The sequence below is a fragment of the Lichtheimia ornata genome (assembly GCF_029851405.1).
Source record: "Lichtheimia ornata isolate CBS 291.66 chromosome Unknown scaffold00013, whole genome shotgun sequence".
Lineage (NCBI taxonomy): Eukaryota > Fungi > Mucoromycota > Mucoromycetes > Mucorales > Lichtheimiaceae > Lichtheimia > Lichtheimia ornata.
Genome location: NW_026695333.1, coordinates 117,189 through 142,599, shown reverse-complemented (window position 1 = coordinate 142,599; position 25,411 = coordinate 117,189). Strand labels below are relative to the sequence as shown.

At 44.1% G+C, this 25,411-nt stretch overlaps 9 protein-coding genes across 9 annotated transcripts; 6 read left to right on the top strand and 3 right to left on the bottom strand.

Moving 5' to 3' along the window:
- Positions 1-32: 32 nt before the first annotated feature.
- On the top strand, positions 33-1,180 carry O0I10_003804 (uncharacterized protein; the record flags this gene model as incomplete). The annotated part of the gene is made up of 7 exons (XM_058483871.1): positions 33-35; positions 100-127; positions 198-337; positions 405-511; positions 580-812; positions 887-972; positions 1,043-1,180. The coding sequence occupies 7 exons, from the start codon at positions 33-35 to the stop codon at positions 1,178-1,180; spliced, it is 735 nt and encodes a 244-aa protein (XP_058345260.1).
- A 185-nt stretch (positions 1,181-1,365) lies between these two features.
- Positions 1,366-3,593, top strand: O0I10_003803 (uncharacterized protein; the record flags this gene model as incomplete). The annotated part of the gene is made up of 8 exons (XM_058483870.1): positions 1,366-1,534; positions 1,631-1,671; positions 1,734-1,942; positions 2,012-2,068; positions 2,133-2,187; positions 2,249-2,456; positions 2,522-2,605; positions 2,671-3,593. 8 exons carry the CDS (start codon positions 1,366-1,368, stop codon positions 3,591-3,593), a joined length of 1,746 nt encoding a protein of 581 aa, XP_058345259.1.
- A 487-nt stretch (positions 3,594-4,080) lies between these two features.
- On the top strand, positions 4,081-5,496 carry O0I10_003802 (uncharacterized protein; the record flags this gene model as incomplete). The annotated part of the gene is made up of 3 exons (XM_058483869.1): positions 4,081-4,227; positions 4,314-4,427; positions 4,501-5,496. 3 exons carry the CDS (start codon positions 4,081-4,083, stop codon positions 5,494-5,496), a joined length of 1,257 nt encoding a protein of 418 aa, XP_058345258.1.
- A 1,042-nt stretch (positions 5,497-6,538) lies between these two features.
- Positions 6,539-13,587, top strand: O0I10_003801 (uncharacterized protein; the record flags this gene model as incomplete). The annotated part of the gene is made up of 15 exons (XM_058483868.1): positions 6,539-6,733; positions 6,808-6,970; positions 7,052-8,743; positions 8,807-8,957; positions 9,011-9,378; positions 9,442-9,758; positions 9,822-10,122; positions 10,185-10,291; positions 10,356-10,457; positions 10,518-10,688; positions 10,749-10,871; positions 10,930-12,481; positions 12,545-12,889; positions 12,949-13,508; positions 13,573-13,587. 15 exons carry the CDS (start codon positions 6,539-6,541, stop codon positions 13,585-13,587), a joined length of 6,162 nt encoding a protein of 2,053 aa, XP_058345257.1.
- A 134-nt stretch (positions 13,588-13,721) lies between these two features.
- O0I10_003800 (proline-tRNA ligase) lies at positions 13,722-16,295 on the bottom strand (the record flags this gene model as incomplete). The annotated part of the gene is made up of 7 exons (XM_058483867.1): positions 13,722-13,890; positions 13,953-14,886; positions 14,956-15,246; positions 15,307-15,400; positions 15,460-15,536; positions 15,611-15,901; positions 15,971-16,295. The coding sequence occupies 7 exons, from the start codon at positions 16,293-16,295 to the stop codon at positions 13,722-13,724; spliced, it is 2,181 nt and encodes a 726-aa protein (XP_058345256.1).
- A 669-nt stretch (positions 16,296-16,964) lies between these two features.
- Positions 16,965-18,591, bottom strand: O0I10_003799 (uncharacterized protein; the record flags this gene model as incomplete). The annotated part of the gene is made up of 2 exons (XM_058483866.1): positions 16,965-17,796; positions 17,876-18,591. 2 exons carry the CDS (start codon positions 18,589-18,591, stop codon positions 16,965-16,967), a joined length of 1,548 nt encoding a protein of 515 aa, XP_058345255.1.
- Positions 18,592-19,645: 1,054 nt separating this feature from the next.
- O0I10_003798 (uncharacterized protein) lies at positions 19,646-21,357 on the top strand (the record flags this gene model as incomplete). The annotated part of the gene is made up of 6 exons (XM_058483865.1): positions 19,646-19,787; positions 19,861-19,997; positions 20,112-20,337; positions 20,417-20,600; positions 20,660-20,966; positions 21,022-21,357. 6 exons carry the CDS (start codon positions 19,646-19,648, stop codon positions 21,355-21,357), a joined length of 1,332 nt encoding a protein of 443 aa, XP_058345254.1.
- A 219-nt stretch (positions 21,358-21,576) lies between these two features.
- O0I10_003797 (uncharacterized protein) lies at positions 21,577-22,670 on the bottom strand (the record flags this gene model as incomplete). Its single annotated transcript, XM_058483864.1, has 6 exons — positions 21,577-21,931; positions 21,994-22,084; positions 22,136-22,244; positions 22,298-22,429; positions 22,495-22,594; positions 22,648-22,670. 6 exons carry the CDS (start codon positions 22,668-22,670, stop codon positions 21,577-21,579), a joined length of 810 nt encoding a protein of 269 aa, XP_058345253.1.
- A 615-nt stretch (positions 22,671-23,285) lies between these two features.
- On the top strand, positions 23,286-24,333 carry O0I10_003796 (NADH dehydrogenase [ubiquinone] iron-sulfur protein 8, mitochondrial; the record flags this gene model as incomplete). The annotated part of the gene is made up of 6 exons (XM_058483863.1): positions 23,286-23,358; positions 23,475-23,783; positions 23,845-23,977; positions 24,044-24,075; positions 24,128-24,245; positions 24,303-24,333. The coding sequence occupies 6 exons, from the start codon at positions 23,286-23,288 to the stop codon at positions 24,331-24,333; spliced, it is 696 nt and encodes a 231-aa protein (XP_058345252.1).
- Between the last annotated feature and the right edge of the window lie 1,078 nt (positions 24,334-25,411).

Genomic DNA, 25,411 nt, shown 5'->3' with positions numbered 1-25,411 from the left:
GATAGGAGCCACACAGGTTTAGCCAGAACACAATGGTAAGCAGATCTCTCTCTCTTTGCATTGGAAAAAGGACCCCATGGCTCACAGGAAAGCTGCTAGTCTCGTCTTGAATTGATCACACCTGAAGGTATATATACTGAACGCATGCGTTACTACAAGGATAGAGAGAGAAAGACAGCTGATCGATCGCCCCCTAGGTCTACGCATCGATGGTCGTCGTGCGAACGAGTTGAGGAGGATCACAGCAAAGACATCTGTATTCAGTCAATCCGATGGATCAGCGTATATCGAACAAGGCAATACCAAATGTTTAGCAGCAGTATATGGTCCTCGTGAAGTAAGTTAAAAAAGCATGTCTATAGGATGATAATGATGATGATGATATTGACACGACCTTGTTGTAGGCACGTTACCGACAACAAATGCTTTCTGATCGAGCCATCCTCAATGTGGAATTCAATATCGCTCCCTTTAGTTTCAGTGAACGAAAAAAACGCTCCAAGAATGACAAGTAAGCGAGCGAGTCGACGACAACGTTAACCCCCATATCACGTTGACTTATACACATTTCATGATTAGACGATCCCTTGAGATGGCCAGCTTTATTCGTCAAACATTTGAACCAGTGATCCTTACTTCTCAATTTCCACGATCTCAAATTGATATCTATTTGCAAATCTTTCAACATGATGGTGGCGTGCTTCAAAGCTGTATCAATGCAGCTACCATGGCATTGATTGATGCAGGTATTCCCATGAATGACTATGTGTGTGCATGTTCGGCTGGATCAATAGACAGGGTGCCAGTGCTTGGTAAGTGATTTTTGTTGTTGTCGTCGTCCATGGTTGGTTGGCAAATGGGATCTAAACTTTTACTTGGATATTAGATCTCAATAATCTCGAAGAATCCTCGGATGCTCCAGAATTGACGGTGGCCATTTTACCCCAGAGTGGCAAGGTCAACTTGGTCGAGGTAGGAGGAGGATAATTAAGATAGGATGGATGGAGAGATTGAAGCTAAACGTGTGGTGGTATGTGCTTAGATGGAATCGCGTCTCCACATTGATAGTTTACAAGGTGTGATGGAATTAGCAACACAAGGATGTATGCAAGTACACAAGGTGCTTAATGGTGTGATCAAGGAGAATACACAGTATTTACAGGATAGACTTAATGCGTAAACCATCCCTCTCTCTCTATATATATATAAAATGATCTTTTTCTTTCTGCATTATGCACACATACACACACATGATGGATCCATTTGACGCGCGTGAGCTGCTGCTGTCTTTATATGGACAATGGAGGAGGAGAGGGGGAGATTTAGTCTCTTGCGCGCGCACTTTTTCCTGCAACCCCACTCGTTATGACAAAGAACTTCAAATGCGTCCTTGCACCCCATCACAACATTCCACAACCTATATTATCCATATTGGTGGGAAGGATACCCAAGGTCTCAACCGTCATTCAAGATGTCAGTGAACAGACTACAGCAGACGAATCCAAACTTGACGATGACAATAAAGATGATCAAGGCAGGGTAAAACCCCCTTCTCTCACTCTCTCTCTCTCTTCTCCTTCTCCTTTCATATCTTTCTTTGAGTATTGTATGCATTAACATGCTTATTTAGATGATTCATGGGATAAGGACTGGGGTTGGAGCATAGACGAGGTGCGTCAAAACGAGGGAGATGCCATGTGAGCAATGTATAAACTCATCTATTCTTTGCATAGGAACCAAAGGCATCAAACAATATCAACAACAGTATCAGTGATTTCACGCATGCATTTGGACCCTTCACCGAAACATACATGGCATCAGCATCGGCAGGTGGACGACATATTGTCTTGGCACACAAATCCAAGTTTGTGGTGGTCGAATTGAATGAGGAAGAAGATGAATATTGTGCTGTTGGTCAAGGATCAGGATGTGAACAGGAAGAGTAAGTTGACTTGTAACGAAGGTGGGGGTAGGTTTTTCCATTGTTGCATCTAACATGGATGGATCCTAGTGAAACCATTACAGCCATTCTTTGTCTGCCGTTATTTGTGCCATCAATACGTAAAAAGTAAGTTTTAGGGGAGGGGGGGGATCAAACAATGACATGAGCTCATTATCATCATCACTTGTAGTCAAATGTTTGTGATGGCAGGATATAGCACTGGATGGCTTCGTGTGTTTTCGGAGGTAAATGATCAATTACGATATGGAGGCACGCTGCATGATTTTTTTAATGCTGCTGCTGCAGACAGGGACATTGTTGACAGCTCAACTCTTGGAACCGGCCCCCATCTTATCCATCAAAATGAGAACACCACCACCTATCTACAAGACCGTTACACACACTTGCGATGATGAGGAGATCACCATTTTGTTTGAAGGGAATCGCGTGGTCAGCATTGATGGTCAAAGTTTATGGATGGTGTTGCGCGTATGCGATGGACAAAGAGAAAGCGGTATAGGTCAGAAGAGAAGGGAGTGGATAACAAAAAAGAGCATGATGATTCATGATGGGAAATAGATGCTTCACGTATGCAAACAGCATTCACTTACAAAAAGTACGAGTTGCAAAGGCAAGAACGAGTACGTGATGTTGTGAGTCTTGGTAAGTGAACCTATTTGATATTGCGCTATGTACTCATTTATTGATAATATATAAATGTGAAACAGGCCCTTCTCCTCCTCGGTCGGCCACTTCAACAACTACATTACTCGACCAATCGAATACTGTATCCACCAATCCTTTCCTCACAGCTGCAACCTCTCGCTATGTCGCTGTTGGTGATGCACCTATGATCTCCTATTATGCAACTACTGAATCCAGTCGACCGTTGATGTCTGCCGTTTCCATGGCAAGCTATGTAGTGTCACGTGTAACCACGCCTGTATTTTCCTTTGCCAAATCATGGTGGTCTGGTAACAATGGATCGAACAGCAACAACAACAACAACTCCCTCAGCACGTCGAGCTCACCTTCACCGTATGTACCCTCCATGCATGCACCACCCTCTCATATTGAACCCGCTACGCCTATTCCATCGGTGTTGACGCTTAATGATCCTGAGCGACGTATCACCAGCATTTCGATGGGTCCCATTTCAGCGAGCTCACAGCGAAGCACATTGGCTGCCACTTGCGACACGTTAGGAAGGGTGATTTTGTGGGACGTACCCTCTGGGGAAATGATACGGATGTGGAAAGGATTACGTGATACCGTATGTGGATGGGTGGAAGTAGCAGAACCCGACGAAGCCAATCCATTATTATCATTATCATCAGGACAACAACAGCAACGCACAAAGCCAGCTCGGATCTCCACATTTTTAGTGATTTATTCGGAACGTCGAGGCCTTTTGCTAGTGTTTCACATGCGTCATGGCACACGTGTCGGGATGTACCGAGTGGGTCAAGGATGGCGACTTTTGCCTTGTGGAAGAGAACCACTGGGGAGTAGTATGGTCAATGCGGATCGTCGAAGGATGGCGATGGAAAATGGCGAAGGCGAATGCGGATGTCTTGCAAAGTGTCTTTTAATCGGCCCTAATGGCGAAGTACGTAGCATCCAGATTATTACACAAGAAGCGAAAAAGTAAATTATAATCCTCAAAGTCGTACAGAAATGGGATCGTGCACTTTTCATTTCATTTTCATATGTGCAATGTGTGTGTGTGTGTTCTCTAATATATGATGTGTGCTACTTTTCTTCATCTACTCTGTTTGATTGTTCGTTTGCAAGTGAGGGGGGGATGAATCTCATTGATAGGGTTCATGATCTCGAAATGATCCATCATGTGCCATGGTATTGTAAGGCACACATAACACACGCAGGATAGAAAAGAAAATGTTGCTCCGTATCAAAGCTGCAGCCAATGGAATATCGCTTGGCCCTGAACGACTTTTGTCTCGTGTTCCCTTGAAAAACCGACTCTTATTTTTTCCACTCTCTTTCTTTTCTTCTTCTCCAAGGCAACCACTACTACTACTACTACACATACACAACGAGGCATGCGCCCCGCTTTTTACTACTCTCGCATCAGCATTCGATACCATTTCACCCTCCATTAACACTCGATCGACCCCATGGCATTCCGTTTCAATTGGCCTGAATTCGACGCTGCATTCTATGACGAGGCGCGCTCTCAATTAGAAGCTGCCCTGAACAAGGGAAACAAGCCAAAGAACATTGTAGACCATATCACTGTCAAAGAACTTCATATGGGCACGTCCGTAAGTACATGAATAATGTGTGTGTATGTGTGTATGCATGCTATTGACTCACAATGGATCATCATCATCATCATCATCACCCACAGCCACCCGACCTTGAAATTCTCGAAGTGGGCGACCTAGCAACCGACAAGTTCCGTGGAATCTTCAAGTTGACATACGCAGGTGATGCCTACATTGTAGTACAAACAAAAGTGCAGGTAAACGATAGACAACAATGTCCCTGACTTTGTATATATACTCTCCTTGAAAACTTACGCCACCCAATGTTAGGCCAATCCAATGCATGCCAAGCATACAGATTTGGCGCGGCATATTCGACCCGGTATCTTGGCTGCGGATAAACCATTGGTGGTACCCATGTTATTGCGTATTAGCGATCTCAAGTTACGAGGCATTGTTGTCCTGGTTGTCTCAAAGACAAAAGGCATCACGTTGGTGTTTAAGAATGATCCTTTGGAAAGCATCCGTGTCAGTTCAACATTTGACAGCATCACGAGTATACGCAACTTTTTGCAACGCGAGATTGAAAAGCAATTACGCAACCTTTTTCAAGAAGATCTTCCGGTGATGATCCACAATTTGAGTTTGCGATACTTGCAAAAGGACACAAAGGATGAAACAGCCTCCACCACCACCACAGCAGCAGCGGGTCCTCCTTATTCACCACGTTCGATGCCCGATTTACGTTCACCACCACCCTACATGTCTCCACCACCCACGTTTAGTGATATCTACCACCCATCGCATTTACCATTCGATCCACTTTCGGTTGCCGATCTCAACGACTTGTACAGTCGACGTTTCCAAGCATTACATGATGACGAGCTCTTTTCAGATGATGGCATGACTTCCTCATTGAATGGATCTTCGGTCAACTCGGCTACCGTGGTTGCTGATATGTATGCTGAGGATGCCGATGTGCCGTGGTATGTTACTGAGGGACCCGAGTTACCTTCTACCAACACGGATGATCAACCTTTGGTGATGGCCATGGATCAAGAAATCGTTGTGGACCCAAGTGAGAATGGCCTTGCTGCTAAATTGGCCCAATTGACCAGTGTCAATCATACTCTATCACCCTTTGCATACACCATAGACCATGCCACATTTCGTAGTTTACCGCATATTGGCAAAAAGGTGGGCCCGATATCCAGGAATAAGAAAATACCTCGACGACGTGTCATTCGACTTCGTATGTCTGCTCCCCCAGCAACAACAACAACCTCTTCTATCCAAGATCCATCATCATCCACTAGTATCCAATAGTCATCTCTCTTTGTTTTTGTTTCTCTTTTTCGCATCATTTTGTACAAATAGCCCTCTCTCTCTCTCATCTTTATCTCTCTCCCTCTCCCTTACTTATTACACAACAATCATTCATTCATATATCCACCACCACAGTATTTGCTCTCCTCACTTTCGTTGACCTCTTTGTTAATATTCCATCACACACGAGACAAGTAAATGCTCTTTTATATATACTAGACTTGTTTTTTACTTTGGCCACGTTGACTTTTTACAATGTACGGTGCCAGTGTTCGAGAATGGCTAGCTTAATCATAAAACCCGCTATATTCCTTTACCCCGAAAAGCGCATCATGCATAGATTTGCCAATCACTCGATCTCAAGGGACTTGTTGCTTGACAATGAATGCGAATACTACATTCTCTTGTTGATGGTCCACATCTCTAGTAAGATGCCTCCAGTATACTAATAAAATCCACTTTACTCGTAGATGGTGATCGCTTCTTCTTGATGCACGTAGAATATCAAGCAGGTCATTATTTCTTGCAATGGTGCGACTTCACAGTGACCACCCTTGACAATCACAAATCATGCTTTTATACGCAAGGGGAATGTAATGTGCATGACAATGATCAGCAGCAGATGTCCTTGAAAGGAAAGGCTGGTGTAGCACGAGGGCTTATCATGTTGTCATCCTGTTATAGATTCATTTTCTTTATACTCCATGTAGCAAAAGTGAGACTTGGAATAGTGATTAATACGACGACAAGAGCATGTCAAACATATTCACACGATGCATGATGTGAGACATGAGGCGGAGTCAATAAGCGTGATTTATGAAAGAGGAGGATAATGCATTGGCGCTGTAATGGTCAGCTGGGCATGGTAAAAGTCACTTGGATGTAATAATCACCTTCCTCTCTTCTCTCACTTCTCTCTCTCTTTTTGTTATTCTTTACCCCTTTGAGTCAGTTGACAAACTCACACACGTACCCACTCACCAACACCGCTCTTTCTTTCTTTCGTCATTACTATCACTCACAGTCAACGCCAATTTCACCCATGAAGGCCTGGCAATTCCTACCTTCCTTTTGGAACAGCTTTGCCCTACCCACCAATATCCAAAAACGACTCTACAAGTTTCTGCTGCGTAAAGCTATCGGCCAGTTCCTTGCCAAGGAGTTGGATCTCGACAACTTTGACATTGAGCTCTACAATGGGTCTGTGGAGCTGCGAGATCTGGACCTGAATCTAGAGGTGAGCATGGAGGATCAGCAAGGAGGTTGCTGCTGAGCAAAGCATGTATTCATTGCCATGATGATGATTATTAGACACTGAATGATTGTATTGCCGATACGCCGTTTGTGCTTGTGGAAGGCAAAGTGGGATCGATTACAGCGTCATTACCATGGTCGAATCTTGCCAGTGGTATCATTGCACTCAAGGTTCAAGGATTACAATTAACATTACGACCTGTCAAGACTCGCCGGAAATGTAAGTATCAATGTGGCAAAGGGGGGGTGTGGTGAGTGAGACTAATGGGTAGCTAGCTAATATGGAGGATTGATTATGCAGCACGTAACAAAGAAGATGATGACCCGCCAATCATGTCATCTTCTCTTCATTTCGCCGATGATTTTTTGAGAACCGAAATGGAGGATCAAGAATTGATGGATTCAATACAAAAGTCAATGCACATATCAACATCATCATCCAGTGATCGTCAAGGAGACGTGGATATTGGCATGGAAGGACTTCAAGTACTCACTCGGGTGATCGATAAGATGTTGGCCAAAGTCAAAGTCGATGTTATTGATACCACCGTTCGCATCTTGCATAAATCAGCGGCTCCACCTTCACCCCATCATGATGAATATTATCTCGATTTGCAAATCGCACGCATCTCTTACTTTGATGAAACACCAGAATTCAACAAGCCATCATCACAACAACCGCTTGATGAGTCCAGTATCCATATCAACAACAATACCATCAAAATCATCACCTTGTCATCCCCTTCCATATGGATACGATCAAAAAACAATGGACCCTTGTATTCTATACCAACCAACAGTGAAACTCGACTCCATAATGATGATGATGAGAACAGCGATTTGGAGCAAACAGAATTCTATGAAGCCAATGAAGGGTTATACGGTGGTGGAAGCAATTCTATTCATTCGAGTTTTATGAGTGGATCAACGACACCTAGAGCGTATGGAGCGTTTTCGACATCTAGCAACAATACCAACAAGCCGTATGAAGCTTTATTATTTACTATGTTCGACAAGGAGAATTGGATACGAGTACAAATGCGACCTTCTTATCCGCTGAATCCAACGCGCCTCTCCGATCATACATCAGCCATCAAACAAATTGACATTTTATGTTCGCATATCCGTACCATGATCACACCTCGACAAGCCGCATTCCTTGCTGATTTATTAAAGCATACGATGGATGCAATGACTGATACCTCCTCTTCCTCCTCTTCAACATCGGAGTCCTCTACACCTGATATGACGACATCCAGTATACCCAGAATGGATAGCATTCTTCTTTCTCAAAGCTCATCACCTGATCTTGGCTTCGATCGTATTCGTTCACCTCCTCGACTCGTTATACCCAACATGACGACACCCTCCTCCACCACCACCACCTCATCATCAGCAGCATCAACATCTGCATCCTCTGTACCTGATATCAAGATCAAGTTTCAAATCAATGAGATGGAATTTTATTTTCTCGTGCATGATGGACCTGATTTATCACCACCACCACCATCCATGTGGGAAACCTATGAATGCAATGGCTGTAAGGAGATTGGCCATATTCGATTAGCGATCCGCGAACTGGTTGCACGTTATCAACAATTCCCAGACAACAACAACAACGCACAAAGAAAGGATGAGTCAACGCTAGCAGCAGCATCTTCATTATTATCAACCTTTGATATCAAGGTCAAGCGTATGTCGGTTGATGAATGGATAAGGCGGCCTTCATTTGAACCATGGTCGTCAAAGAAAGCGGCGGCAGAACGCGCATGGCAGATTCCTTATGAACGTTACCTACCCATTCTTGAATTCGATGACAGCATAATGCATGATTATCGGCATGATACCCAGTTTCCTAGCATTGTACAATCCCACGCTACCCATCGCATACGCTCCCACCATCATCATCATCGTGACAAGTCCCATCACCATGAAGTCATCAGGATACGAGTGGAAAAGAAACATGCACATCAATCCAGGCGTTTTGTCAATGGTATGTCGTATTCACTCATCTACAAGGTATATGCTTACTTATCTTTTGCTCCCATGCTATTAGCTACAAGTCTCGAGGAAAATACCCAAATCACCATCATGCCACTCAAGATACATGTGGATCCTCAAGTGGCCGATCGATTCGAGAATTATGTGTATGCAATGATGGAATTGACTGAAAAATGGGATAAGCCAACAAGGCCACAGGAGATGAGGTATGTAACAAAGCGACTTTTGAGGATAATGATTAATAACATTGTGTATATAGCAATCTGGATAGTTCGCTTGGGCAACGTATTTATGAAGATTTGGATCGAGGATCAACCAAACGGCAGCATTGCAAATCCGCCAGCTTCAAATGTGGCTTTATTCGCATCTTGCTTTATGTTCCTGACATGAGTCAAGTGTGCGTACGGGATGAATTCAATGATCTTTTGCATTCGGATATTCTCAGCGTGGATATCAAACAATTTGGCATATCATGGAAATCGGAGGGTGATGGTGGACAAGAAGAGCCGACTTCTGCACATACACCATTTCAAGGAATGAATCTTGGCACAACGTCCAACTTAGACGCACCCATCAAGTTGCAAGCTGAATGTGATTTTATCAATGTCTTTCTCAAGCAAGCGCATGGTAAGGAGGTGTGCATACACATGTTGGAGAGAGAGAGTACTTATCATCTTGATTTATCTATAGACACCGCATCCCGCTGCTGGTTCACAGCAAAAACCATCCCACCTCAAGAGCCTGATACGTTTTCAACCACATCCACCGTGGCTATACCCCAAGCACCCACATTTGAAATCACCGTGCGATTATCTGATTCCATGCATGCACCCACCGTACCAGCTGCTAAATCAGGATACTTTGGATCGGGATCCGATATACCCAATAACCTATTTGAGCACTTGAACAAGAATGAATCCTTGGACGCTAGTCGAAAGCCGCATGTACCTATGGAAGATCAAACGGAGTCAGCCATGATGTTCAAACAAAGAACAGTGGAAACATCGGTAAGTAGTAGTAGTAAGAATCAGGTTGAGGATGATTGTATATGCTAACATTTCTGTTATTAGCTTTTTGTGGTGAATTGTCATTTCCCTTCCACGCGCATGAATTTGGCCAAAGAGGTGTGGGATACAGTGCAAATCTTGCAAAATGACCTGTTACTATGGCAACCCAAGTTCATTTCTCGCGTTCAAGCTGCCAAACAAGGCGACAAGGTATCAGGCGATAGCTTTGTTCGACGATCGGGCGATTATGATGCTGCTGGTTCTTCTCTACGTGCATCCAGTATATTGAGCCAGAGCCATGAACGCCTTGGCTACTTGACACATGCATCAAGCCTATTATCGTTAATTGCAGTCATGAGTGATGGTAAATGAGGGATGGCGTGCATACATTGAAAATGTAGACTTATGATGACGTGGGTTATATAGCACGATGGGATTTGCATTGGAGCTCCAAAGACAAGACAAACAAGGCAAGCTATCGAGTACGGATGTCCGAATTTCGTTACTTTACTGTTGTCAAGCATCTTGGGACGGTAAGTCAAAAAAGCGTGTGCTATTGCGCTACTACTACTAGATTGCTCATTGAAATCCTTGTAGGATGAAAATGTGACCACATTGGATATTGATGAGTTGACTTTGGACCAAATTGTACCCTTCAAACGACCCATTTTATACAAGACAATCAGCGGCGAACTCAGCGTAAGTTGTCAAGTCATGCAAAGCATGGTGAAAACAAGGATGACTTATACTATCATTTAGCCGAAACGAAACACAGCAATGATATCTGTGTTTGCCAAGCTCTTCAATGATTATGCGCTCAATAAGCAGCACAAGATTACCAGCGTGGTGGCATGCAATCTTTGTTGGCGGTTCAGCATGGATCTTGATTTCATAGAGCAATTGGTTGATTTTCAAAAGACGCCAGAAGAGGTAAAAACGTCAAAATATGGAGATAGTGGTATTCCAAGTTGCTTATCGATTACGTTTTAGATGGTCTTTATTGATCCACCGACGCAGTACAATAAGGTTTATGCCCACATTTTGGATACGTCGATTGATTACAAGCCTATCCATTTGCCATCACGTGCAGTCATTGTTATTGATGATTTCCAGGTACGGAGTATGAAAACACCTATTCATGCATGCATGATCTCCTTACCTTCGTGTATAGATCATTACCGATATCGTGTCCAGTGGTCAACCCATTATTTCTATCAAGACGTTCCTCGAAAGATTGGATGTGATGCTTGTGGATGATGACCATGATATCGATGACCAGCACCTTGATCATGTTTTTGGCCATCGTGGAAGCACATGTGTGAGTGCTAAGGAATATTGGTCCAATCTTGGGTTCCCAAGTGTGATTTCGGTGGTACAATTTGATGCATTGATCAAAGCCAAGTTGGATGATTTGGTGTTGGCTCCCAATTTGGAAGTGACGATCTTCAACAATGTCCTGGTGTTGGAAGGATGCACGGATTCGTTTCATTCACTCATCAACTTTGTCACTTACGTTGCAAATCAAGGCGACTTGGATACAGAGCAACAACAACAGCAGCAGCAAACCAAAGAGGATCATCCAAAAAGGAAAACAAAGGCACATGGAAAGCAACCGATTGTTACCAAGCATCGTAGCCCTGAAGACAATCCAGACATGCTTGCCAGCCTTGATCCCGATGCTTTCAGAAGAATTACAGCCAATGTCATGTCATCAGCTTCATCCTCATCATCATCATCACGTCCCCAAAGTAATGTACTGGATCTTGGCTATGTCGAGGGCTATTATTCTACAGAAGCTACTAGACCACCACCACAAAAGCCAAGACGAAGACATGCAGCACAACATCCCAACATGGCAACAAAGAACGAGAGTGCGTGTCGGTTGCTAATGCACGATTTGGATGAGCTTGTCATTGTGGAAAACTTTTATAGCACTGACAAGCAGGTGATGCGAGCCGGCAGGCCTGGTGTAGATACTTCACGTTCACTCCTTTCGTTGCGTATACACAACTTTGATATTGTTTGGAACTTGTACGATGGCTATGAATTCAAGTACATGCGATCGATGCGATCATCATCCGCCTCCTCAAGACCCACCTCTTCTAGCAGCATTGATAGTCGCCTCTCACGAGCAAACAGCATTGATGCTGGATCTTCATCCTATGGTTCACCCACGGATCTCTTTGGTCATTCGCCCGATGATATTTATTACGATGATAGACACCATCAGCATCAGCATCAGCATCAGCAGCGATATCCAACGCCTGATATTGAAATGCATGTGAATGGTGTATCCGTTGAACTCGACTTGATGCCCGAAACCGAGCGAACAGGGATCCATTTCGTACTGGATGTGCGTGACTTTGAAGTGATTGACAATGTAAAGACATCGTCATGGAACAAGTTCCTTGGATACATGAGGCCGGATTCACATTCGTTGCCAAGGGAACGTGGCTCCATGATGCTTCATGTGGATTTGCAAGGAATACGCCCCATCGATCAGGATCCAACACTGGAGTTTCGAGTCAAGCTTAAATTATTACCGTTGCGATTGTATGTGGATCAAGATGCACTCAATTTCATGGTCAAGTACTTTACGTTTGACAAAAACTTGCTGCACTCTACCACCTATGCCAATGATGCCATCAAAATGCCAGCAACCGAAGAAGCTGATGCCGATGAGGAGGAGGAGGAGGATGACCAACAGCAAGAGGTCTTTTTACGTAAGTTGTTCTAATAATGATAATACGTTTCACGCTTGTTCATCATCGCCTTTGTTTATCTAGAATCGGTCGAGATCCATCCCATTGTGCTAAAGATTGATTATAAGCCAAAGTATGTCAATTACGGCAACATCAAGGAAGGACAATTTGCAGAGCTCGTCAACCTATTTCGATTGGATGAAGCAGATATCGAATTGAGCCATGTCAAGCTTACGGGTATCAATGGCTTTACACGGCTAGCTGACAGGTTGATGCGAGAATGGCTACCACATATCAAGAATACGCAAGTACCTCACATGCTTTCAGGTGTTGCACCCATTCGTCCCTTTGTCAATCTTGGTAACGGTGTCGCCGATCTCGTATTACTGCCGATTCAACAATACCGTAAAGATGGCCGCATTATGCGAGGTAAGATTTCGGGTCTCTCTCTTTTTGCATAGAATGATTTGTTTATTTGTGTATTGTAGGATTACAAAAGGGGACACAAGCATTTGCACGTGCAACAGCTATGGAAGCTATCAAGTTGAGTGCGAGGTTTGCATCCGGTGCACAAGTGATCCTTGAACAAGCCGATGATTTTTTCTCGTCCTCATCGTCAACATCATCCACAGCCACATCGCGACGTGAGCAAGTCGTTACGGATGCCATTGAATTATTTGAAGATGAAGAAGGGTATATTTATGCAACCACTGTACCATCAAAGACAACACCTTTATCCATGCAACAACAACAGCAGCAACAACAACCCACGCTCAGCAAATTTGCTCATCAGCCATCCGATCTTACACAAGGGTTCCAATATGCGTATCAAAGCCTGAGTCGTAATCTAGGTGCAGCTGCAGAGACGATCTTTGCCGTGCCAACTGAAGTTGTGGGGGAAGACAATGGACATCATGCAAAAGCTGTGATACGTGCAGTGCCGGTAGCTGTCATCAAGCCTATGATTGGACTTACAGGAGCGTTCCACAGCATCATGGTTGGATTACGCAATTCGATTGATCCCAACATGCGGTTACAAAACCAAGATGTAAGTTTGTATTGTTCATTCATATACATATATATATATATCCTAATCATCTGATCTATCCTAGAAATATAAGCGATAACTAGTAGACTTTGAAGAAAGAAATGATTTTTGTATATTAAATGGATGATGACCGTCTCTATTATGGAGCGATGCGTAAAAGAAAACAATGGTACATGAAGAAATGAAATGATTCTTTTTTTTACAAGAAAGGGTTTAGTAGCTTCTGCCAAAGAGCATAAAGTGCTTGGCATCTTGACCACAACCAACACACTTGGTTTCACCAGGGATGATGGGGTTTTCAGTGGGTTGAGCATAGGGCTTGCAAAGGGATTTGGCACCCATGGAAGGAGCACGTTCGTCCTCTTCTTCACCTTCCATAGCACTATGAAAAGTTGTGTGAGTTTTTACCTATACAACCAAAATGGATGATCCATGACAACTTACACTCGAGCGGACTTATCCTTGATTTCTTCCTCGCAATCTTCACGATCACACCATGGGATCAAGCACAACTTTTTGGCGTTAAGGGTAGGGACAAAGTCTTCCCACTTGTCAACACGGGTAATAGCGTCATCGAGCTGCTTCTTGGCACGTTGGTACATGTCATTTTGGATGGTGTCGAGAGCTTCTTGGACACCCTTTTCAAGGTTGTCAAGAGGGATAGCAAACTTGGCGCCATTGTCACGACGAACGGCAGTGACCTGATTCTTGCTGAGATCCTTTGGACCCACCTCAAGACGAAGGGGAACACCACGCAACTCCCAGTGGTTAAACTTGAAGCCAGGGGTATAATTGTCACGCATGTCGGCCTTTGACTTTACACCAGCCTTCTTGAGACGAGCAGCAACATCCTTGCATGCATTGTGAATCTTGTCAGTATCCTCTTGAGTCGACTTGACGGTCAAACCACAAGGGATAACAACAGATTGAATAAGTGCCACGCGAGGAGGCATCACAAGACCCTTATCATCACCGTGAACCATCACCATGACACCAATGGTACGAGTCGAGAGACCCCAAGAGTTTTGCCACACATGGATCTTCTTGGCCTCTTCAGATGCATTGGCAGGAGCGTTGGGATCTTCCACAGTGATGTTGAACATCTTTGAAAAGTTTTGACCCAAGCAATGCGAGGTACCGCCCTGAATACCACGACCCGTAGCAGGAATGAAACCTTCCACCGACGTAGTGTACAAACCACCAGCAAACTTTTCCTTTTCAGACTTGACACCCTTGACCACAGGCAATGCAAGCAAATCATTGTAGATTTGTTCATACAAGTCAAGAATTTCACGCACTTCCTTGCCAGCACCTTCAAGCGTCAAATGAGCGGTATGACCTTCTTGCCACAAGAATTCACGGGTACGAAGGAAAGGTTCTATATAAATGTGTGTGTGTGTGTAAGTGATATTGGATGCTATCATGCATGACAAGTTAAGAGACTTACGAGGATTCTTGAATTCCCAACGAACGACCGAGCACCATTGGTTGATACGGAAGGGAAGATCACGGTGAGAGCGGATCCACTTTGAGAAATAGGGGTACATGACAGTCTCAGAGGTGGGACGAATGGCAATTGGTTCTTCCAAATCGCTTTGACCAGCCTTGGTGACCCAAGCAACCTCGGGAGCAAAACCTTCAATGTGGTCCTTTTCACGTTCCAAAGCACGGTTGGAGACAAACATGGGGAAATAGGTATCCTCAACACCCATCTCGTTAATGGCATCATCGAAAAAGTCTATTACAAAGGCGTGTGTCAGTTGACCAACTCCATGCATCATGTATAAAATATACGTACTGGTGATTTGCTTCCAAACATTATAGGCCAATGGACGAAGAATGTAACAGCCCGACACATCATAGTAATCCAACATTTCACTCTTGAGCAAGACCTATCATACCCACCATGCATGAGATTCTAGAACCATCTTTTTGACTCATTTAGACTCACCTGTTGATACCATTTTGGAAGATCGACATCCTTCTTGAACTCAATACCCATTTGATGGACATCCTCAGCAGCGGCAGCTGATACAAAGAGAGATAGATTGATCAGCTATCCCATTCCTTCATACCATCTCCTGATTCCTTTCCTCACTTACCCTCCTTGGCAGGCTTTTGAGCAGCAGCAGCAGCCTTGTTACCGGCAGGCTTGTTGGCGGGTTTGGCAGCAGCAGCAGCAGCAGCCAATTCCTTGAAATCAACCTCAACAGCATCCTTGCCAATGGACTTGAAATAAGCCTTCAAATCATCCACAGTGATGAAGATAGTCTTGTCAGCTGCGCCTTGACGGAAAGCAATCAAAGTGGAACCAGGCAATGCAAGAATAGCGGCATCCACCACCAAGTGAACAGTAGAAAGGTCAGCCACATTGGACAAGACAAAGGGAGACACTATCAATGCAAATGTGAATATACTTTTATCGCGTAGGATGGATAGATAGATAGATAGACAACACTTACCAGCATCCTTAGCTACAGCAAAAGTGCCCTGAAGGAAATCCTCGTTGGCGAAACGGCATTCTTTCAAACCAAGCTTTTTGCCAAGAGCAGTAACGTTGGTCTCGGTGGAGTCAAGGGCAATGGCGACGACTGGAGTGGGAGTAGCCGATTTGGCAGTCTTGGGCTTGAGAATCAAAGTCTTGGTGACCTGGTAGTCAAAGCCGGGATTGGCAGCCGACAATGCAGAGGACCAAGTCTTGTTGTCAGCGGCAGCCTCATGCGAAGTTGTCTTTGGCGTAATGGATAACTTGGAAAGCGATTCCAACACAGCAGCACACGACGACATGTCAAGCGTGAATGTAGAGGGGGAAAAAAGAAAGAAAGAAAGAGAGAGAGAGAGGAGGATCGGCCTTGATTCACTCCACCCACACAAATTTTGTGTGTGTGTGTGTGTGTGTGTGGTACGCTCTGTTATGGTGGCGGCGGCGGCGATGAAAGGCACAACATTTAGCTATACCTGTCAAAAATGGTATTACGCACTCTGATTCGTTCCTCAAGCTTGAAACTTAAAAATCTCTCTCTCTCTTTTTACGCTCATCATCCCATCCCGCAGTATACCTTCCATTACCACCACCACCCCCATCATATTGACTCATGTCACTTGGTGCGTCAGCAGCACTCAACAATACACCATGTCTACTACGTACATCGTACATACATGGAAGGGTTGAACGAGTGATACAACCTTGCATTCTATCACGTACTCCACTACAAGAAACCACCATCGTGAGCAACATGTATCCGAGTATCTGTACTACCACCAACGCGTTTACGTCCAATGCTATTCAAGTCCGGAGGTCGTACTATGCAATGGACGTCTGCTCATCCCTCCCAGTGAACCACAATAATCATGGAGCTTGCATGCAATAATAAAACTTTGGATGATGCTAATGCGTCATCGAGAAGGGATCAATCATGATAACCTGTTTGAACATGTTTATAGCAGTAGTTATTATCAAATGCTTCCATGTAACCAAAAATCATCTAGTGTTCTCTCTTCTGCTAAGCTTCCACAATGCGTGACAGGCCCAGTATGCTGCAGGGAAGCGATTGAAGTGCTACCGGCTAACAACTGTAATCCGTAAGGTTGAGATGAAGAGTATTGGTGATTTCTCCTCAATGGTCTGGGTGCTATGGTGGATAATGATGTATGGGTGGATGTAGAAAGACAACATGAGGATGCTTGTTGCTGTTGTGTTGGTGGTGGTGGTGGTGGTGGTGGTGATTCATCGACTTCGCTTTCTTCAACAATCTCATTGTTTTGGTGGGCGATACTCAACGACGCGACGTAATCTGGCAACCTTTCTTCATCCCGGTAGATGCTTTGATAGGTGGGTAATCCATCATCATTGCTCTGTTGGTCTTCTCGTAAGTTTAGAAAAGGAGTGATCTGAAATGGCAATCCAATGCAAATGGGTGATGATTCACCTGCCACGTGGATAATGAGGCGGATAAAATGGCGGATCTCCAGGAAAGGGGAATCAAGCGAATATGTCAATGAACCATGGGATAAAAGTGTCACTTTTCCATTAGGCGAGATTGTTTTCCGCTTGGATGTTGGTGGATACCCCATGCCTGATAAATAGGTGGGCACAGATACGACTCGTCTCAATTGGCCCGGTTGGGGTGTGCTGGTGGTGGTGGTGGTGGTGGTGGTGGTGATCGATGGAAGGGTATTGTTGAGTTGCTGCTGTAACGGGAATGAAAACGAAATAGGGGTATCGAGCGGCGGATGAAGATAGGTGGATGGCGTATTGTTGGATATGACAAGATGCCGCTTGGAATTCCTTTTTATAAAAAAAGGGGAAGGATGATCAATAAGGCAAAAGAAAAAAGAGATAACTCACTTTAGCCACACACACTTACATGGTCTCATCTCGATAGATTTCTTCTTGAACGACATCCACTTGTATTCTTTCAATGGTCCATTCATAGGATGTGGATGGATGGGTATGTAAGACACCATTGAATTCCAATGTTCCTTCTTCGAGACAAGCCCAACGTGGCACCTGAAACTCCCAAGCGAGTAATCCTGATCGTTTACCATGCATCACTAATCGGGGCACTCGATATCCATCCACGTATCCATAAGCAACATCCCTTGGCATCAATGTTTTGCATACTTTGATCTCTCGTTCGACATGGATCTCCTTGGTGAATTTGCCAGTAGGGACGACGATAGCGTATACTTTGTGTGTAATGTCGCAAAAATCGTTTGAAAAAGAGCTGCACAAGTTGCCAGGAATCGTAAGCTCAAATCCCATCTCTGTTATGCCGCTCGGAATAGTAGCATCTTGAAGCAAGATACTTTTTGACTTGCGTAACGTCTTGCAACCGTGCATACGCTCAGCGAGAATCGAGTGGGCCGATTTGAAAGGATCGCGCCATGACAAGTGGGTGCACCCTTTGAAACGTATTTCAACGCGATTCAACTTGATCGGTCGTCCCGTAACCAGGCGAAGCTTGCCTCGTAACTTTTGTCGCTTTGGATACGTCGAATACTTTTGCTGGTTGGGTCGTGGGGCAAAAAAGTACACCACATCTGGAAAATCAAGCTCGACAGCAATAAAGCCCTTGACCATACTACTATGTACAATCGTTGTCAATCCAAAAAGGGGGGAGGGCTGGGTATATAGATATGAATGTGGGTGTAAAAAAAGAAAGGAGAAAGAGGGAAATAGAAAGGGCCATGTGTGCATTGGCTTGTTAATCATTCAGCAACAGTCTCGTACTACCTTATCCCTTTTGAGGATGCGTCTCATTTAACGATAATGATAGTAATGATGAGCCACTATATTACATTTTGTAACGATCAATGATGATGTCTCTTGTGTGTGATGAAAGATCGATCAAGTTGGTCTAGGCTGTTGTGCTCTTAGTCATTGTCCTTCAAAGCCTACATTTACGTACGTGTAGTATGCTGTATCAAGATGAATGGCCCTTTCAGCAATCCTGTGGTATAGAGCTGATCGTTGTGGTGATTCATAGCTTTCTTTGTTTTCCTGCTTCATTGTTTTGGTGGTCATTGTGATAAGGCGTGCTGCACGCTATGTACCACATTTCTTGGGACGCCGGTGACTGTGGCAGATGTTATGACGACCTTCTTTGCTATCATTAATGGTAGCCTAAACGAGCTTCCAGAAAGATGTCAGATATCAACAACCGAGCTTGTGGATATGTATCGGCATACCCCAATCCAAAATCCATCAATGATCACGCAAGAAAAGAAATAGATCCTGCCTCCCAAAAAAGGGACGTGATGATGATACGTAGGCAACCTTTAATATATAAAGTGTAGCAATTCTCTATAAGACGATGATGATGATCGAATTGTGGTGTCTCACATCCATGTGTTTAATTTGTGCCCTGTTCCTTATTGTTCAACAACTTTAGACGAGCAAGACGAGAGAGGGGCATTACTCATTAAGCACGGCCTAGTCTATTTATATGTGAACTAATACAGCTCCATGCATGGGAACCCTTATTGTGCAGCAAGAAGAAGAATGGGCCTAGCAATGCAACAACTATGCTACGGACCAACAAGCCCGCCATAGCAATTTAAGACTGATGGAGAGGAAGCTATTGCAGCACATTAAGCTTCCGCACATTGTTCCTCTTTCTCTTTCTTCAGTAGTCATGGACGACCACAGCCACGAGCACGAACATGGTGCGACCGGGCATTCTCACAACCTCGATCCATCAGTCTTTGAAACGAGTGCTGCCACCGACGAGCCCATTGGCTACATCATGGCTCTCCACATTACGTTCATGGTGTTATGTATGTCACTCACTACTACATTGTCATTTGCTTATGGACCACACTCATATCTATGTATCTATCTATACAACAGCGTTTGGATTTTTATTCCCATTCGGTATGGTGCTTGGCTTGGCTAGAAATCGATGGCATGTCCCAGTCCAGATACTTGCAACAGCACTGTTCGTGGTGGGCTATTTCTTGGCCCATGCCCATGCTGGTCGTAACTATGTAAGTAGCAGCTAATCCAATCGCATTCGATATCCCGCGCGCGCGCTTGCTTGCTTGCTTGCTTGCTACATATTCTTTGACCTAATTTATGCAATGCACACTATTTTCATTTAGGAGCCACATATTGCACATCGATGGTTTGCCTCTATCCTGATATGGTTGCTCGTCGGCCAGTTAGCCATTGGCGTCTATTTGAAACTGCATCTGGAACGTGGCATTCATGGTCGCATTCGGCCTTTTGTTGTACCGTTTCACAAAGTCCTTGGTGCCTTGGTTCCAGTTATTGGCTATGTCCAAATCTTACTTGGTGTCATTGCAAGTCTTGGCTTTTGCTATGGAGGTAATCTATCGATATATACATGATGTACCCTTTGAATGATGATGATGGCTCATATTCCCCCTCCCCCCTTTTTTTGTAGATCATACGGGTCAATGTCTAGCTCACTTTATTATGGGTTCATCCTTTGTTGGTTATGGTATCTTGATGTTACTCTCGTTGCGTGTGGGCGGTCCATGGTTATTGCGACGTGGAAAAAGCCAAGAATGGTATGACAGCTGGGTGATTATGCTCTGGGGTATTGTCAACACGTTCACTGAGCATCGGTAAGAGACTCAAGGAAATGAATGTTGTCAGCTCTCAATACTCATGACGGATACGGTAGATGGGGTCAACCATGGAACCATGGCGATTATCAACATACTTCAATGGGAATTATTTGGTGGATTGCTGGTGCAGTCGGCATTGTCTTGAGCAGAAACGGCAATCGTTCAGTGATTCCTTCGGTTCTTATCATGTTGACAGCTGTCTCATTTTTCGGACATGCACAACACGTACCCAACAGCGAGAAACTTCATTCCTATTTTGGATACATGCTCATGGCAGGAGGATTCAGTCGTATCATTGAAATCTGTTTTGTATGGAAAGAAGGCAACTTTAGCATCTCTCCTTTCCAGTATATCCCTCCTTTGGTATGTGCATGCACTCAAAAGTATGCAAGAAATCTTACTAACGATGGAATAATAGACATTGATGCTTTCTGGTTTGCTCTTTATGGGTTCCAATGAAGAGCAGCTATTGCTTCTTAGTGCCTTGAACATTGATCCTGGATCGTACAGCAATATTCTCCTGTCATTTGGTTTTGCCGTCTTTTTATTCTCCTTGGGCCTCATTCTCTTATGGGAAAAGCTTACACAATACCTTCCATCAGCTGCATCCCGTACACAACCAGCTCCTGTTGGAGACTATAGCCAGCTCAATAATGTGGAAACGATCCATGATGCAAGCTCTGATTTTCTAGAGGATGATGAAGATGAAGATGCCATGCAACTCAAGACACGTGTTGGTCCCAACCATATTTAACCTAATCTTCTTTTTGTTACCCATGCGCACACACATCCACCCCCTCGCACACACAAAAATCACTTGTATCCAGTCTTCCCTTCCACTCGCACGCTGATTGTATATTTACTTCATAAACGTTTCTGATGGCATGTATGACATCCAAGATTATAGACACAAAAGCAATTGATTTAATGTAGTGGTGGTGGTGGTATTTTGTACAGTAAAATGAGATGTACTCTATCGTCGTCTTCGCCTTCGCTCATGTGCTTCAGCAGTCTCCGTTGGATTGAATTGTGAATGGTAGGTGTCTGGTGGTTTGATGTCTGGTACTTCTCCAAATACATATGCCTTGGTACGCATTCTTTCGGCTTGCTCCCGTTGTAAACGCTTTGCTCGTAATGCTTCGATCGATGATGATGATGATGATGACGATGATGTTGATGATGATGCTTTTGTTCTCTTGCTCTTTTCCTTGTGATGATGTCGATGATAAGAACCATAGCGTCGTTCTTTACGTGCTTCTTCTCGCTTGGCCATCTTGCTCTGGATTTCCGCCAGCGGATCCTCATTCAGATGAATCGCCCTTTTCCGCCTATTTCATCATCATTAGCTACCTACTCATGATCATGTTATCCCCTCTTCGTTGCAACTTGCCTCTTTTCCTTTGCCTTTGTGTCCTTGCTTCGATCAGGTTTTGTTTCCCCGTAGCGATCGTACTCTTTGACGGCGTACCATGGCGTGGATTCTATAACAATGCATAAGACATTGGCTCCCTTGTACCAGATACAATCCATACCTTTGACTCCTTTATCCAAATACATAGTCAATTGTCGATCAAGCTTAGCTTCCTTTTCCTTCTCTTCAGCTTCGCGTTCTTCATTTTTAGCATATCGATCGCCTTGATCCTATATCGACTGATGAGTTATCTAGATAAGCATCATGCTTTTGCTTTTCTTACACTGCCAAATAGCACAACATGTTCGGGCGGCTTTTTTACGACAGCGCCATCCGTTGATGCTGAGGAATCATCAAGTTGCTTGTATCGACTTTCTGCTCGTTGACGCAATAGATTAAGACGTGCTTCGCTTTCCTGAACAATACAACCTCCATAGTCAGTATCATCATCTTGGGAGTACCATCCAGCTTTCAACTTACCGCCTTGATAGCTCGCTCGGCTTTGGCAGCTTCCTCTTCTTGGGCTTTAGCTTCATCACGCTTCACCTTTTCAATGTTCTTCTTGTTGTAGACATGCCAGCTAACAAGTACAATAAACATCGAGTACGAGGGATCCCCAAGTGTCTCATTTACCTTTTGTGTGGAAGAATGTTCATGAGGAACCAAGCGACAGATCAATGTGGGGTTGAAGAGAAAAGAGAGGTAAGACTGCTTGAAATGACAATGCGCTCTCTCAAAAAAGAAAGGGGATTTTTGGCGCAGCCATGCATGATTGCCGCATCAACTCACCAATCCCTTTTTCTTTGCATCTCATTGAAGAAAGCACATTCATGGTCATTTACTCTTTATTGTATGCCTATAAATGACCCTAAAAGACATTGCTACACTCATTTGATAAGGATCGTATACCAAGAGACTATGTACTCCTGCTGCCATGATGGGAAAACCACATTTGCACACATCATCTTATCATGTCATGAACCAATTTTCTTCATTGATAGAAGTTTATGTAGTATTTAGTCGTCAATAGCATCCATGGAGGTCTTAGACAGATTGGATAATAAAGATGTCGAGATAATGGGGCAGGGTGGGAAAACGTGATTTGCAGTGGGAGCTGTCAAGTTGATTGGATCCATTTCTGAGATTTGATGTCACAGCGGACCGAGTCGAATAATATTATTTATCGGTCCAAAGGGCTACTTCTTTTGTCAGCCAGCTCTTGTGCTCTTTTTCCACCAACACAATACTCCCCACTCTTTTACATACCAATCATGAACGCTTTCAGATTGTCGTCTCCATTGGCAACCCTTGTTCGCACCACTCAACGTCGCGCTATTCCTGCAGGTCAGCATCAATACAATCATGGGGGCTGCCGATGCCATGTCAAAGCCAATGGGTTGCTGTTGTTGTTATGGTGGTGGTAGCGGTGGAAACTGACGATGCGTATCTATCTATTGTAGCAGCCGTTGGCACGACCACACGATTCATGGGTGCACCCATTGCCAGCCAAGTGGCACGTTTCAGTAACTCAACTGTTGTCCGTCACGCTGCACCAGTGCAAGATAATAAACCTACACCATCCGACTACAAGGCTCCTGGTGTTCTTGATATCGCTGCACGCCATTTATTGTTGACCGAATTGATGCGAGGCATGTGGGTCGTCTTGGAACAATTCTTCCGTCCTCCCTACACCATCTTTTATCCTTATGAAAAGGGTCCTTTGTCTCCTCGCTTCCGTGGTGAGCACGCTCTTCGTCGTTATCCTACTGGTAAGAGAGAGAGGCTATTGCATGTATGACAAAGGATGGAATCATTAATGCCATGCGATAGGTGAAGAACGTTGTATCGCTTGTAAACTCTGTGAAGCCATTTGCCCTGCTCAAGCTATCACCATCGAAGCTGAACCTCGTGAAGATGGCTCTCGTCGCACTACCCGTTATGATATCGATATGACCAAGTGCATGTGAGTAGATATTGATCATGATGACCCTCTATTGCATCTTCTAACATAGTCGATCCTTCCTTGTAGTTACTGTGGTTTCTGTCAAGAGGCATGCCCAGGTAAATGAGATGATGCAGGTATAAAGGATGGGATATTAACAAAAAGGAATAGTTGATGCTATTGTGGAAACCGCCAACTACGAGTACATCACCGAGACACACGAGGAATTGCTTTACAACAAGGAAAAGCTTTTGGCTAACGGTGACAAGTGGGAGGTTGAGATTGCCAGGTAAGAGAAATAAAAGGATTGCTATTGTACAATTCACGCTAACATGTCCTTGTATAGAAACTTGCAAGCTGAACATCCTTATCGTTAAAAGTATCGTATACACCCACAATGAATACAATTCGATCTTTATTTGCATGATTGGAAAATGGCATACTTTGGAATGGAGATGATGTTGATATGGGCGCAAAATGTGATAATTGACTGGAAAGAGTACTGTGATGGTAGACATTGATGCCATTGTTTCGTGATGGAGATCGATGTCAGGGTGCTGTACTTGTTCAATCATTAATAGGGAACAATCATGAAGTTGGCCACGAACAAAGAACACGCAGCCTTGAAAAAGGAATCCACAACCAGGAACTTTTTCTAACACGGAACCTTCATCTTGGACGTCCTATACTCATGTCTGCTCCGAAAGCGGGCTTTGCTACTTGCACCATCCTTCATTCAAACTACGGTTGCCCAATGCCAGAACCGTCTGCATCTTTTGCTCTGCCAGGGTCCACCTACTTGACAATGAACAAAGACCACTCTTCATATACCATCACGCTTACAAACATAGAGGTGCATGTATCTCCAAACTTTACAATGAAACGTGGGCTCTTTAATAGATCAACGTGCTTGTCGGGGTCAAAGGAATCTTGTGTCAAAGTATGAAGTTCATCGTGGGCGATCCCAGATTTCGCAATGTCGCTACCAGCCAAACTGGATCTGGGGGTCGACCTCTTGAACTTTTTTCGACGACGACCAAAAAAATATTTTTTGGGCTAGTTGCGACATTGAACGCGAAACTTTCACACAAGGTGCTGTTGGCCAAGCCGAGCCCATTGCTCTATTAAAAACCCCACGTTTCATTGTAAAGTTTGGAGATACAGGCACATTTATGTTTGTAAGCGTGATGCTATATGAAGAGTGGTCTTTGTTCATTGTCAAGTAGGTGGACCCTGGCAGAGCAAAAGACGCAGAGGGACCTCTTTGTGTAACTCAGCTACTTTGCATGACTAGAAGGATGGAAGGATGATACTGTATACTATTGACAATATCCCATACATTGCGAGCTAACAGCCATTTCCTCACAATCGGCAATGTTGTCCACTCTATGACATGTGGGCGATTCTCCTGCTTCAGACATTCATTTCCATGATTGGATTATGTTGATCCGAGTT